Source organism: Martes martes (assembly GCF_963455335.1).
Source record: "Martes martes genome assembly, contig: scaffold_90, whole genome shotgun sequence".
NCBI lineage: Eukaryota > Metazoa > Chordata > Mammalia > Carnivora > Mustelidae > Martes > Martes martes.
In genome coordinates this window covers 134,728-149,242 of record NW_027666423.1, presented here as the reverse complement: position 1 = coordinate 149,242, position 14,515 = coordinate 134,728, and the positions used below count along the sequence as shown (strand labels likewise).

Here is a 14,515-nt window from a genome sequence, read left to right as displayed (position 1 = left end):
TGAGAGAGAGGGATAGAGAGTAAGAAAGAGCATGAGAAGGGAGAAGACCACTGAGCCAAAGGAAGTGGCTTAACCAACTGAGCCACCCAGGCTCCCGAAAACATTAGCTTTTTAATGGATGTTTTAAATGGATTTTTAAAAAATAGTGCTCCTGCTTTGGATATAAAGGAAGTAAGGAAAGGGGATAAAGAAAAACAAACATCAAAAGAATCTGTGATTACATCAAGGTTTGAGAAAGCCCCTTCTCTAACTTCTCATCCTCTACAAATGAATGATGACAACACTTCAAGTGGAATGGATCAGGATGAAGGAAGGTAAAATCTACAAATTCTTTATTTCCTTCTGAAGGAATTTTAACAATGATTACTTTTTATGGAAATGAAATGCTGTAGCGTAGGTACAAGTGAAGACAAGAAATACTCAAGTATATCAGACACACTGCTTGAAAGGTTAAGATGAGGACAAGTGACTTTGACAAGGAGCAGTTTCAGCAGTCACCATGGAAGCTGGACTGTAATGAATAAGTATAAAGAACTCCTTAAAGAATTTTTACAGGAAAGGTAATAGAGAAATGGATGATATGAAAAAGAATGTGGAGTTCAAAAGAATTTTCTTTATTTTTTAATTTTAAGATGGGAGCTTTTAGAATACCTTTGTATGCTCCCGGAAATGATCCAATGGAGATAGGCATGGCTATTTTATTTAATTTTTTTCACATTTCCAAATGTTAGAAAGCTTATTGATTGTATTACATTCTTTTAAAGATGATATAGTAATTGTCCTTAGTACTCCTATTCATGTAGTTTTGTGTCAAGAAATTGTTTATTCAGAATTGGTTCCACCGTGGAGTATTCTCATATAATTGAATATGCAGATACTATCATTCATTCACTTAAAACTATACATATAATAGTAAATATATAAACCTTAGGCCATTCTGAATAGAACTAATCATTCCTTGATAATTTTTTTAGATTTTATTTATTTATTTGACAAACAGAGATCACAAGTAGGCAGAGAGGCAGGCAGAGAGAGAGACGAAGGGAAGCAGGCTCCCTGCTGAGCAGAGAGCCCGTTGTGGGGCTTGATCCTGGACCCTGGGGTCATGACCTGAGCTGAAGGCAGAGGCTTTAACCCACTGGGCCACCCAGGCGTCCCCATTCCTTGATAATTTCAGATATTCAGTGCCTTTGACAGTATCATGAATAGCTATGGTTTTATTAGGGACTTTGAATTATCTGCTTATATTTACTTAATATTTGTTTAGATTCTGGGGGAAGGGGAAAGATTTTATTTATAATTGAAAAAAAAAACTATCAATCTATCATAGATTATTACTTTTGGTTTATAAAGTTCTAAATTACAAAGCTGAAGATTCCTGTACCAACAGTGTCATTGACACCTACATAGTATACTCAATAAGTGTCTGTTTGTGAATAAACAGTTGAATGAATAAATGAATGCGCATTGATCAACTTATTTAGAAGAAGCAAATCTTGAGTTGTTTGAAAGTAGATTTTCAATATTGCCTACATATGAAGTTTTTTATTTAAAAAAATGGTTAAGATTCATGAATTATTATTTACAATTATAGCTAAAAATGGAATACGCATAGATTCATTTGCTATCAGATTACTTAAAAACACTTAAATATTACTTTCACCATATACTGTAAAACACGTGTTTTGAAGGCACATTTCCTGGATTTGAATTCTGGGTCTACTCCTGACCACCTGTACCAGCTTTGGGAAGTTACTTTTTTCTGTGCCTCATTTTCTTCCTGTGTAAAATACCCAATATAATTACCTACGTTTATAAGATTGTTGTGAGGCTTAAAATACCCTTAAAACATGTGAAGTTTTCATAATAATGCATAGTGTTTACACAGTAGATCCTCAAAACACTAATATCATGATTATCAAAAAAGGGTTTCTTTCATATAAGAACTTAACTTGCACTTTCCGAATAGTTTTTAGAACCAGTAAAAGCTTGTTTTTATTGAAAATGATGACAAAAAATGTGGTATGTTTCTTCATGTCAAATAATGCAAGTAACGTTATGATTTTCCTTTGCTTTTTGTCAGTTTGATCTAAATTTAATGCTTTGTTAACATGATTCATAATATAGTTTAGATATGATTTAGATATTCTTTGTATGTTAAGTATTTAATGTTTGCCTGAAAAGAATTGATTTTTTTTTAGATCTGCAAAGGAAACATCTAGTGACAAGGAAAAGGTAAATATATACATATAATTTTTTTCATTTATTTTTAAATTTTTATTTTATTACGTTATTTTGATAAATAATGTTTATCAGAAATATTATTCCATGATAAAAAATTACTTTAGGAAAGGCATAGTGAATAAAGAGAAAATCTGCCTTTGTTGTACAGACATATACGTTGAAAAAGTTGTTCAGAAACACTAGTTATTGATAAAGGTCATTTTGATAAAAATCAGTCCTTTCGAAAGTACCTTTTTTTTACTCTTGTAAAAAGATACGGGTATTTATCATCTCTCTACACTTAGTATATTTTATCAACATTTAGGGGACATTTTGAAGTAGTATTATTTATTTGTAGGTCAAAAAGCAAATTGATTCTATGGATGACTTTGATGACTTAACTCTGTCATCTGAAACAATTTCGGAGGGTTTCCGCATGCCTTGCTCTAATTATATGATTTGCATGTCGCTAATTGAACAACATGGCATGGATTGTAAAGGTAAGACCCTTGTGTAAATATGAAGCCTTTGTATGTACATTCCTATAGTAATATGTGCACTTCTTGTCTAGTGCTGTACCATACAACACTGATGTGTTGTTATAGAGCTACTCATCTCAGAAATACGTTTTATATGAAAATAGAGAAATGTTGAATACTCTTAGCCAAAGAGCTGTAATTTCCACTATGTTTTTCGTCATAGGAATGGCACACCTGATGTGTGTTAACTCTCCTCTTCTGTGCCTTCACCCAAGGTCAGGTCAGGTTACCTCTACATTTGTCCTAGAATACTGAAACGACCCAGGACTGTTTTCCCTGGCATTCCACTTCCCAGAATCTTGGTCTACACTGCAACCATAGTCACCATATATTTTTAAAAATTTATATTTCATCACGTGACCCCCTTGCTTAAAGCTTAGTTATTACGTCTCATCGTTCTGGGGTGAAAAACCACAGTTCTCAGCTTCATCTTGGATTGTTTCATATTCTTCTGTCCGTGTCTCAGCCACTGTTTTAGATATTTTTTCTTATAATAGAGGTTTTTTCCCCTCAACAGCTTAAGTTAGGGCAACTGCACATTATGAAGTGTATAATTTGATGGTTTTGACATATGTATATGCATATGAAACCTTAACTGTAATTCAGGCAGGTAATAACCCTTAAGTCTCGTGTCTCTTTGTATTCCCTCATTATGAAACTGCCGAATGGTTTTCTAAAGTAGTTGCACCATTTCCAATTCCCACTAGCAATGTGTAAGAGTTCTGATTTCTCCCTATATATTCATGAACACTTAGTATTGTCAGTTTTTTAAGTCTTAGATGTTCCGATGGGTCTGTAATATATGTATCATTATGGTTTTAATATACATTTCCCTAATAACTTATAATGTTGAGCATATCTTCGTGGGCTTATTTGCCATCTGTATATCTTCTTTGAACTGTCCAAATCCTTTGTCATTTTAAAAATTAGGTTTTCTTGGGGCACCTGGGTGGCTCAGTGGGTTAAAGCCTCTGCCTTCGGCTCAGGTCATGATACCAGGGTCCTGGGATCGAGCCCCGATATCGGGCTCTCTGCTCAGCGGGGAACCTGCTTCCTCCTCTCTCTCTGCCTGCCTCTCTGCCTACTTGTGATCTCTGTCTGTCAAACAAATAAATAAAACCTTTAAAAAAATTAGGTTTTCTTAACCTGTTGAGTTTTGAGAATTCTTTGTATATTCTAGATATAGTTCCTTTATCACCTGTATTTTTTTTTGCAAAGATTTTCTCCCAGTCTGTGACTTTTCATTCTCTCAGCAGTATCTTTTGAAGAGCAGTTTTTCTTTTTGATGAAGTCCAGTTTATACCTTTGTTCTTTTATAGATTTTTGCTTTTGGTGTTCCTATCTGAGAAATCTTTGCCTAGCACAAGGTCAGAGGTTTTCTCTCACGCTTTCTTTTAGAAGTTTTGCAGTTGAATAACAAAGTTTTATAGTTTTAGGTCTTACATTTAGATCTGTGATCCATGAGATCCAGTTTGTGTCCTTTTTTTTTTTTTAAAGATTTTATTTGTTTATTTATTTATTTGACAGAGAGGGAGAGCGTGAGCAGGGGGAATGGCAGGCTGAGGGAGAGAGAGAAGCAGGCTCCCTGCTGAGCAGAGATCTGGACACAGGACTCAGTCCCAGGACCCGAGATCATGACCTGAGCCAAAGGCAGCCACTTAACTGACTGAGCCATGCAGGCACTCCCATTTTGAGTTCTTTTTTATTTATGATACAGGGTATGGATCCAGGTTCATTCTTGAACTTGGTAAGTTTACTTATTAGTTTTAGTAGCTTTTTAAAAAATTCTGTCAGATTTTTCTACATAACCAAAGTTTATCAAACTTTTTTTAACTACTATTTTACTAATTTCTTCAGGTGGAGCCAAAGGTCATCAGTTTGAGACTTTTCTTCTTTTTTAGTATATACATTCAGTGCTATAAATGTTCATGTGAGTGCTGCTACTGCAGGATTCCAGAAATTCTTAGGTGTTATATGTTCATTCCCATTCAGTTCAGAATATTTTCTAATTTCTTTTTTCCTTACTTCTTTGACCCAGGGGTTATTTAAAGATTTTATTTATTTGAGAGAGAGAGATAGAGAGTGAGAGAGAGAGAGCGAGAGCGAGCGAGTCTTAGAGCAGACTCCCCTCTAAGCAGGGAGCCCAGTGTGGGGCTTGATCCCAGGACCCTGAGATCATGACCTGAGCCGAAGGCAGATACTTAACCAACTGAGCCACCCAGGCGCTCTGACCCAGGGTTTATTTAGATGGGCGTTAATTAGTTTGCAAATATTTGAGTATTCTCCAGAGATATTTTTATTCTTGATTTCTAATTTGATTTCTTTGTGGTCACAAAACACACTCTTATGACTTCAGTTCTTTTGACTTACTCCTTTTATTAGAATTTATTTTATGACCCAGAATATAGTCTCTTTTGGTAAGTGTTCCACGGATGCTTGAGAAGAACGGTAGTGTTCAAGTCTACGATGTCCTTGCTGATTTTCTGCCTACTGAACTCTCAGACTATAATTGTGAATTTGCTTGTTTCTCTGAAGTTCTGTCAATTTTTACTTTATGTATTTTGAACCTATTAATAGATGCATAAACATTTAGGTTTATTATGCTTCCTTTAGTTGACCCTTTTATCATTATTAAATGAACTTATTTATTGCTGCTAATGTTTTTGCTTTGAAATCGATTTTGTCTGGTATTAATGTAACCGCTCAGGCTCAGCCTTCTTTTGCCAAGTGTTAGTGTGGTCTATCATATTTCTGGCCTCTTAACACATTTGTAGTTTTTACATTTAAAGTGCATTTTTTTTTATAGGTGGCAGATAGCTGGGTCTTCCTTTTTTATCCATTTTGACAGCCTGCCTTTTCATTGAGACTTTTAGACCATTTTCATTTACTGTGATTATTGATGTAGTTGATTTGAATCTGTCATCATGTTGTTTGACTTCAATTTGTCCTTTCCGATCTTCATTCCATTCTCTTCTTTTTCTGATTTCTTTTGGATTAAGCAAGTAATTTTTATGATTTAGTTTTATTTATGTGTTTATGTGTATGTATGTATTTCGCTTACTAGCTGTAACTCTTTAGTTTTGCTATTTTGGTGATTAGGGCCTAAAGTATATGACGTAAGCATCATAGTCCTCCATCTAGTAATGTTATAACACATCATATGTCGTTTAAGAAAATTATAAAGGTTTACTTTCTTTTCTTCACTCCTAGCCAGATCCTTCTGGATCTGTGGGTTTAGAGTTTTCATTAAGTTTAGAAAGGTTTTGGCCATTTTTTCTTTTCTTTTTTTAAAGATTTTATTCATTTATTTGAGAGAGAGAAGGAGAGAGAGAGAGAGAGAGAGAGAGTGCAAGCACAAGCCAGGGGGGAGGGGCAGGAGAGGGAGAAGCAGATTCCCCTCTAATTGGGGAGTCCAACACTGGGCTTGATCCTAGGACCCTGAGATCATGACATCATGACATCATGACCTGAGCTGAAGGCAGACGCCCACTGACGAATCCACTCAGGTGCCCCCCTCATTTTTTCTTCGAATATTTTTTTCTAGTTCCTTTCCTCTGCCTCTTTGGGAAATTGTATATTAGCTTCTCACAGTTTTCAGATGTCAAACTTCAGTCTTTTATTTTGAGCTGTCTCATATGTGTTTATTGGAAAATCCAGTGTGTTTTTCATGTGTGATATAATTTACATCTCTGTAAGTGCTATTTAGTTTTTAAAAAATAGCTTCTATGCCTCCACTTACCTTTTTATGCTTTCTTTGGAGTTCTAGCTAAGTTAGTGACAAACAGTTTGATCCTTTCCCGTCCTGCTCTTATGAATTGTTAGGTGAATCCAGAGTAGTGTTCAGCCTAGAGCTCATAATTCCCCACTGCTGAGGCACGACCTACTTACGCTATTCATTGTGCTGCGGGTTATGAGTTTTTCCAGCATGGCTAATGGGGATAGATACTGCCCCTGGTGCCGTGTGAGCACCAGGCAGGGTTTCCTCTGCTCTTTCCAGATGGATCTTTCCCCTGGTCACAGGAGATTTCCTTACGTGCATGCATTGGTTATTACTCTTCTGTTCTCCGGGGTTCGTTCTTTCTTCTGCTTTCTCCTCGCCAGTGCTTTGACCGCTGATCTCATCTGTCTTGGTTTCACCGGACTCAGTTTCATCACCTCAACTCAGGGAGTCTGGTGGAGTCTATCTCAGTTTTTTCACCTGTGTCATGGCCTGGAAATTGTGCCAAGGCAGTGAGCTCCAGTATGTGTTAGGCTAACTTCTTGTGTTTTCAGGGATCATTGTCCTTCATTGCCTGAATTCCTTTTTCTTGAAAGTGATTTTAAAGTGTATTTTACCTGTTTTTGTTTGGCTTTTTTCAGGTAGGAAGATAAATCAGTACCTGTTACTCCATCTTGGCCAGAAGCAGATTGCCATAGAACTTTGGCACATGCTGTAGACTGTCTTTAATGCTCTCCTTCCTCCTTTGCTCACGTGTTTCCTGCTCCTCCTTCATTTCTCAGAATAGTTATCTCTTTCTCAGGGAAATCTTCCCTTCCTACCGTAGATCAAGTTATGTTATGTGATCCTAGAACTCTTTTATTATAGGAACTCTCTGAATTCCTAATTGTTTTCTCCTTCCCTAGACTTTAAGCTAAATACAAGCCAGAGATCTGCAGAGCTTAGTGTAATATCTTTTGCTTTTTAAAAAATTTTATTTATTTGAGAGACAGAGTGCATAAGCGGGGGGAGGGGCAGGGGCAGGGAGAGAAGCAGACTCCCCACTGAGTAGGGAGCCCAGTGGAGAGTTTGATCCCAGGACCCTGAGATCATGACCTGAGCTGAAGGCAGATGCTTAACCAACTGAGACACCCAGGCATCCCAGTAATATATTTCATATTGAAATCCTTCAATATATATTTGTTTAATGTATGAATGATTGAATGTGAAAGCATACAGTCCTTTATATGCAAAAGTACTCATATATTTTATTCTTTTTCTTTTTTAATATTTAATTAATTTATTTGAGAGTGAGCATGACTAGGGGTGTGGGAAAGAACAGAGGGGTAGGGAGGAAGGGTGGAAAGAATCTCAAGCAGACTCCATGCTGAGTGGAGCCCGATGCAGGGCTCGATCCAACGACTCTGGGATTATGTCTGACCTGAGCTGAAACCAAGAGTTAGGTGCTTAACCAGCTGAGCCACCCAGATGCCCTATATATTTTTTTTTGTTTTTGTTTTTTCTCTGATGTAGATCCTGTCAGTTTATTGAAAATCCAGGAGGCGGTTCTTTCATATGAAAGCTTAATAGAACTTAAAAAATATCACTGTGGACAACTTAAAAGAGAAAATAAAAAAATGGAAAATAAGGCTAATGAACTACAAAAGGAGCTATTAGAAACAAAAGAAATGATATCGAAGTTAGAGCTTCAAAAAGTGGAATGGAAGCAAGAACTCTACCGTTTGAGGTATGATATCTTGGTTTTAAGGAAATACTTGAACTATTTACTTTTTTTTTTTTTTTTTTTTAAGATAGGCTCCACGCCCAATATATGTGGGGCTTGAACTCACAGCCATGAGATCAAGAGTCACATGCTCTATCAGTTGAGCCAGCCAGGCACCCCTTGAATTATTTACTTTTATACTACAGATGTGTAGAAGTTTTAAAATTGCTAACTTACCTTCTGGGATTTTATAGGGAAGAAAACTTCTTTAGTATTGTGAAGTATGAGATTCTTCGAAATAATACAGCAAGTTCTTAACAGCTTTTAATAATTTAATGAATATTCCAAATATAATTTTAATGATCATATAGAAATCCACCATGTGGAAACCTCATTATTTAACAAATTGAATTTTGGGTTTTTTTACCCCCATTTTTCTATACTTTAATTAATGCTGTAAGCAATGTTTTTTTATATAAATCTGTTTATACATTTCTGGTTACTTGGAATAAATTCTTCAATGTACTATTGTTTACTTAAAGTATAAAAATTTTTAAAAAAGTTCTTTGATCCTATTTTTAAATTGGACCCATCAACAGGGTATAAAATGGCCATTTTTCTCGAGACAGAAAACATTTTTAAAATTAGTTTTTTTAAAACTAATTTTAGTGTGACTAAAAAGTAAAATGGAAAAGGACTACTGCTATGTTTTTTCAGCATCTCTCTTATATGTTGATAAAATTAATTCAAAAGCCTATGCTGCAAGCACATATTACTCTTTATTGTTTACTTAATATAGATCCTGTGTTGTTATAAAAGGGGTTTTTAAATGATTTATTAAATGGATAGTAGGGGAAACAAATAATACATTATATGTTAATAAAAAAAAAAAACAACTGATAAGGGGTACCTGGATGGCTCAGTTGGTTACGTGTCTGCCTTTGGCTCAGGTCATGATCCCAGGGTGCTGGGATTGAGTCCCCCATTGGGTTTCTTGCTCAGCGGGGAGCCTGCTTTTCCTTCTCCCTCTGCCTGCTACTCCACCTTTTTGTGCTCTCTCTATCAAATAAATAAATAAAATCTTTAAAAACATGAAATGAATAATAATCAATAAGGTAAATTGAGAGTATTGCAGAAGAAGAAACATAAAAATTATAGGGCAACAAATATTCGACTCCCTAGCCTGGTCCTGGATCACAGTAATCTGCAGGTGTATGTTGTGTAAATGCATCTGCAGATACTGTCTTACACGGCTGTACCTGTGATGTTTCATGAAGTAGCAATTTACTTGTAGTGAATTATAACTTTTTTATAAACAGCAACTTCTCTTTTTTAAATAGTAACTAAATTATCTCTTCTAATGGAGGAGTAATTAGGACTATGTGGAAAAAACAATAATTTTCCATTCTTTCTTGAATAATTTCAAAATTCCTTTCCCTAGAATGTCTCCCACAGTTATTACTGACTAAAACTTAGTACTAAGCAGCACAATGCTTTTTCATTGCTTCTTTTCAACTATATATATCTTTTGGAAGAGATTGAAGTGAGAAATTAAAAACACGAGCCCTAGAAAGGAAAAAAAAATTGAGAATGTAGAAATTTCATTTGGATAAAAAAACAGCATATGTGGAAGCAGATCATAACATGAGCTTTTTATTGCTTACAAAACAAATTTTAAAATAAGCACATTTATTTGCAGATTTACTTTAAAACAAGAAAACAAGAACAGAGCAATTGCTGAAATGTTATATGAAAAGATTCGGGAGCAACTAACAAGAAAAGAAGAGCAGTATAAGAAAGAAGTTGAAATGAAACAAGAACTTGAACTTAATCTTAGAGCACTAGATATGGAATTGAGGACTGTAAGAAATAATTTCAATCAGGTAAGTCTTTGATAAAAATTTCATATTTCCATCACTATTATTTATAATACCCTTTGATTTAATGTATATTACTTAGGTATAAAGTAGATAAAAATTTAGTTTTATACTAATAGGAACTATGATATTTATAGCTAAGATCATTAATTTATTGGAATTCTTGGCTTCTCGTATAAACGCTATGTCTATTTTCTGAATGAAGGGATGGAGGGTAAATTGAGATAAATATGCATGTTGGCTTTTTTTTTTTTAAGATTTTATTTATTTTTAGAGAGAGAGCATGAGTAGGGGAATGTGTAGAGGGGGAGGGAAAGGGAGGGATAAGAATCTCAAGCAACTCTGAGTGCAGAGCCTGACTCAGGGTTGATCTTAAAACCTTGAGATCATGACCTGAGCTGAAACCAAGACTGGGACACTTAACCAACTGAGCTACCCAGGCACCCCAGTTTTGGATTTTTTATATTAAAGTACAGGCTAAATCACCTTGAGACTATGATGGAATTAGTTAAATGCTTTGTAAAGAAATTTTATTTCACATACTGTATCTACCTGTATTTTTACTCTATGACAAATATAGCTGTCATTTAAATTAAAATTTGAGTTATTCGTGTAGGATAAAAATCCTTGTATTTAAAAAGGCTACTTCTTTTGAACTTTTTTTTTTAAGTTCTCTTAAGCTTTTGACTTTTTTTTTTAATGGTGTCATCCAAAATTCTAATGAAAATATGTCTTTAGGTTGTGGAAGAACGGTATGATACTGAGAAACAACTTTGTCGAAAACAGGATGCCAGAATATTACAAGATGGAATTCTAAACAATCACCTTTGCAAACAAAAAGAGATAGAAATGGATAACAAAATGAGTTCTGGGGTATTTTCTTTAGTTATTTTGAAGTACACATGTGTATGTATTTGTATGTATATATATTTTATTTTCTGAAATTATTGTTTTTTCTCCGTGTGTGTGTGTACATATACATATATATATATTTCTCCATGTGTATATATGTATACATATATATGTATATATATGTGTGTTTGTATATATATATATTTTCTCCATGTATATATGTATATATATTTTAAAAGCCAACACTCCAAGCATAGAGGATTTTTAAAGCATGCATATTTTGAAATTGAGATTCAATTAAGTGGGTTAACTTGACAGTTAGCTCCAGATTTCCCAAATGAACTGAATAAAAAGTACAGTATCTCAGTACTTCTTATACATACATACATAAGTATAAGTATATATTTATAAGTATAAATATATGTGTATATATACATACATATATACTTTTATACATTTATACATTTATGCAAGCTCTACATGGTAGCTTTTTATACATTTTAGGTTGGCATAATTTTATTCTTATTTATATAAATTTGAATTTTTAGTCTGAAATCATGTATTCTTATGACCTTTTAATCTTTTGCAGGCCCTTACTTTTCATTAAATCATAATTTGGGACGACTGTAATGAGCTTTAGCAAAACTATATTTGATTTAATCTTCCCACTGCTATTTATAATTTTTTAAGCAATTTTACAAATAATTTGCTCATTTCAAAGCTCAATTACTATCATTTGGGCATAAGTTTGTCCAACACAAAGAGAATTGTATCTCTGTAATTTATTAATTGGGCATTGCATCTCCATTTTCAGATTAATGAGGGGTGGCAGGATTCTTGTGTAGCAGGAATGGAGGTCAGGGAGAGAGGTGAAAGCCAGTCATGTAGGGTCTTGAAGGCCATTAGAATGACTTCACTTATGTTCTGAGATAGTTATCTGTTAAAAGGATTTGAGCAGAGGATTGAACCTGTGAGGAACTCCGACATTAATTGAAGCCTCTAATAAAAAAGAGGGAAAACATTTCATACTGTAGAATTTACCAAAGTTAGTTCCACCTATATAGCCATTTCTTTTTGAGACTTCAGTAGCTTGGGAAGCTTTGGGAAAATTCATCCACAAGGAATGGATAGTGGGGCTGAATTAATTATCTAAGTACCATAATACTGACTAGGCAGGATAACATCTTTTTGTGTCTTTAACCAAATTCATTAAACATCCATAATGTGTACATGTTAGGAAAAGGAGATGAATTGACGTTTGTAGTGAAATTTTCCAAGTACATAGGTTAAAGTTATATTTTGTTAACGTAATTTAATAGTAAGATGATTTATAAAACGAGTAACAGAAATGTCTTATTAGGTAGTTGTGAGAAAACTTCAAGAAGAACTGGCCGATACCCTAAAAAAACTATCTATGTCAGAGTCTTCACTGGACGTGACATCACGTTGTCGTATGAATTTAGAAGATGAGGTACAGGACTTAAAGAAAAAACTGGCTCAGAGTAGGAATCAGGTATGTATGAAATGTAACATGTCAAGTTAATCTGTAGTTGGTTAAATAATATGAAGTGTTTTAGGATGCTTATTTCCATGGACCACTTTCTTCTGTATTTTCATTACAATTAATTTAGTACAATTTTAGTATCTTCACAATGTATTTATTTCTTAAACTTTGACTGTCATTCTGTTATTTGTGTTATACATTTTTTTCTTATAGTAGTTACCCTTGAAAGTTGAAACTTACACATCATTCCTCACAGAAATTGGGACTTTTTCCCTACTAAATAATTTTTTTAAAGACTTATTTATTTATTTGTGGTCTGGTGGGGGGGTTGGAAAGGCAGAGGGAGATGGAGAGAATTTCAAGCAGACCCCTGCCCAGCAAGAGCCCCATGCCGGCTTGATTCCATGACCATAAGGTCATGACCTGAGCTAAAATCCTGAGTTGGCTGCTTAACCAACTGAGCCACCCAGGTGCGCTAAACAATGTTTTTTAATGATATCTCTGTTACCATGATGAGCTAAGCCATGTAAAAGCAGAAGATAATGTTTAATAGAATGTTTCAGGAAATTATCTTATTTTTCATCTTTACTTTTTTGAATGGATACAGAATCTGTACTGATTTCAGGGTAACTTGTACAGAAAAGTGATTTCACAAACCAGTTGAACTTAGGCATTTCCTTCATTTTCTTTTCCTTTTCAATATATAATAAATGCACAGAAATATTTAGATCATGTATACTATATACACCCAAAAGAGAGAATTAAGAAAATTATCTATGTCTTGCCATTGGATTTTTTTTAAAGCTTTATTGAGATAGAATACACATTCCATACATTTCACCCATTTAATATGTGTAGTTCAATGTTTCTGAGTATATTGATAGAGTTGTGCAACCATTATTGCCATCAACTAGAACATTTTAATAACCCTGAAAAGAAACCCGTAATCCTTGCCCCCAGGCTCAGGCAACCACCAGTCTACTTCCTGCCTCTATAGAGTTGCCCATTCTGAATATTTCATATATAGGGAATCACACAATGTGTGGTCCTTTGTGACTAGCTTCCTTCGCTTAATGTTTTTGGGGTTCATCTGTGTCATAGCATATATCAGTGCTCCATTCCTTATTATCAAACAGTACTCCATTGTGGGCTAAAACCCTTGTTCATTCATCATTTGATGCACCTTTGGGTTGTTTCCACTTTTTGGCCGTTGATAATGCTGCTGTGAACGTTCATTTAGTTATTGTCTGGACATCTCATGTTATTTCCCTGCTATCACATTTTATCCTCTCAGTTAATTGGGTTGATTTCACCATCTCTCAGTCTTTTTTTTTAAATTAACATATAATGCATTATTTCTTTCAGGGGTACAGGTCTGTGATTCATCAGTCTTACACAACTCACAGCACTCAGCATAGCATATACCCTCCCCAATGTTCATCACCCAGGCACCCCATCCCTTGCACCTCCCTCCCCTCCAGCAACCCTGTTTGTTTCCTGAGATTAAGAGTTTGTCTCCCTCCCTGGTCCCATCTTGTTTCATTTTTTCCTTCCCTACTCCCCAAACCCCCCACATTGCCTCTCAACTTGCTCATATCAGAGAGCTCATATCATAATTGTCTTTCTCTGATTGACTTATTTGGCTCAGCATAATACCCTCCCTTTAGTTCCATCCACATCATTGCAAATGGCAAGATTTCATTTCTTTTGATGGCTGCATAGTATTCCATAGTGTATATATACCACATATTCTTTATCCATTCATCTGTTGATGGACATCTAGGTTCTTTCCATCATTTGGCTATTGTAGACATTGCTGTTATAAACCTTTGGATACATGTGCCCCTTTGGATACCTACATTGGTATCTTTAGGGTAAATACTCAGTAGTGTGGTTGCTGGTCATAGGGTAGCTCTATTTTCAATTTCTTGAGGAACCTCCATGCTGTTTTCCAGAGTGGCTGCACCAGCTGACATTCCCACCATTCCCACCATTCCCACCAGTGTAGGGGGGTTCCCCTTTCTTCGCATCCTTGCCAACACCTGATGTTTCCTGACTTGTTAATTTTAGCCATTCTGACTAGTAGGAGATGGTATCTCA

The 14,515-nt window shown here is 35.0% G+C and overlaps 1 protein-coding gene across 1 annotated transcript in view; it reads left to right on the top strand.

Moving 5' to 3' along the window:
- The window catches only part of LOC308338026 (ankyrin repeat domain-containing protein 26-like), a 99,372-nt gene that overhangs the window by 54,031 nt on the left and 30,826 nt on the right, over positions 1–14,515 (top strand). Inside the window, exons 11-17 of the mRNA XM_080831585.1 lie at positions 147–314; positions 2,202–2,235; positions 2,582–2,723; positions 7,993–8,206; positions 9,882–10,065; positions 10,798–10,932; positions 12,272–12,424. Of these exons, the coding sequence (XP_080687711.1) occupies positions 147–314; positions 2,202–2,235; positions 2,582–2,723; positions 7,993–8,206; positions 9,882–10,065; positions 10,798–10,932; positions 12,272–12,424 (1,030 nt within the window). The remainder of the gene's footprint in view (positions 1–146; positions 315–2,201; positions 2,236–2,581; positions 2,724–7,992; positions 8,207–9,881; positions 10,066–10,797; positions 10,933–12,271; positions 12,425–14,515) is intronic.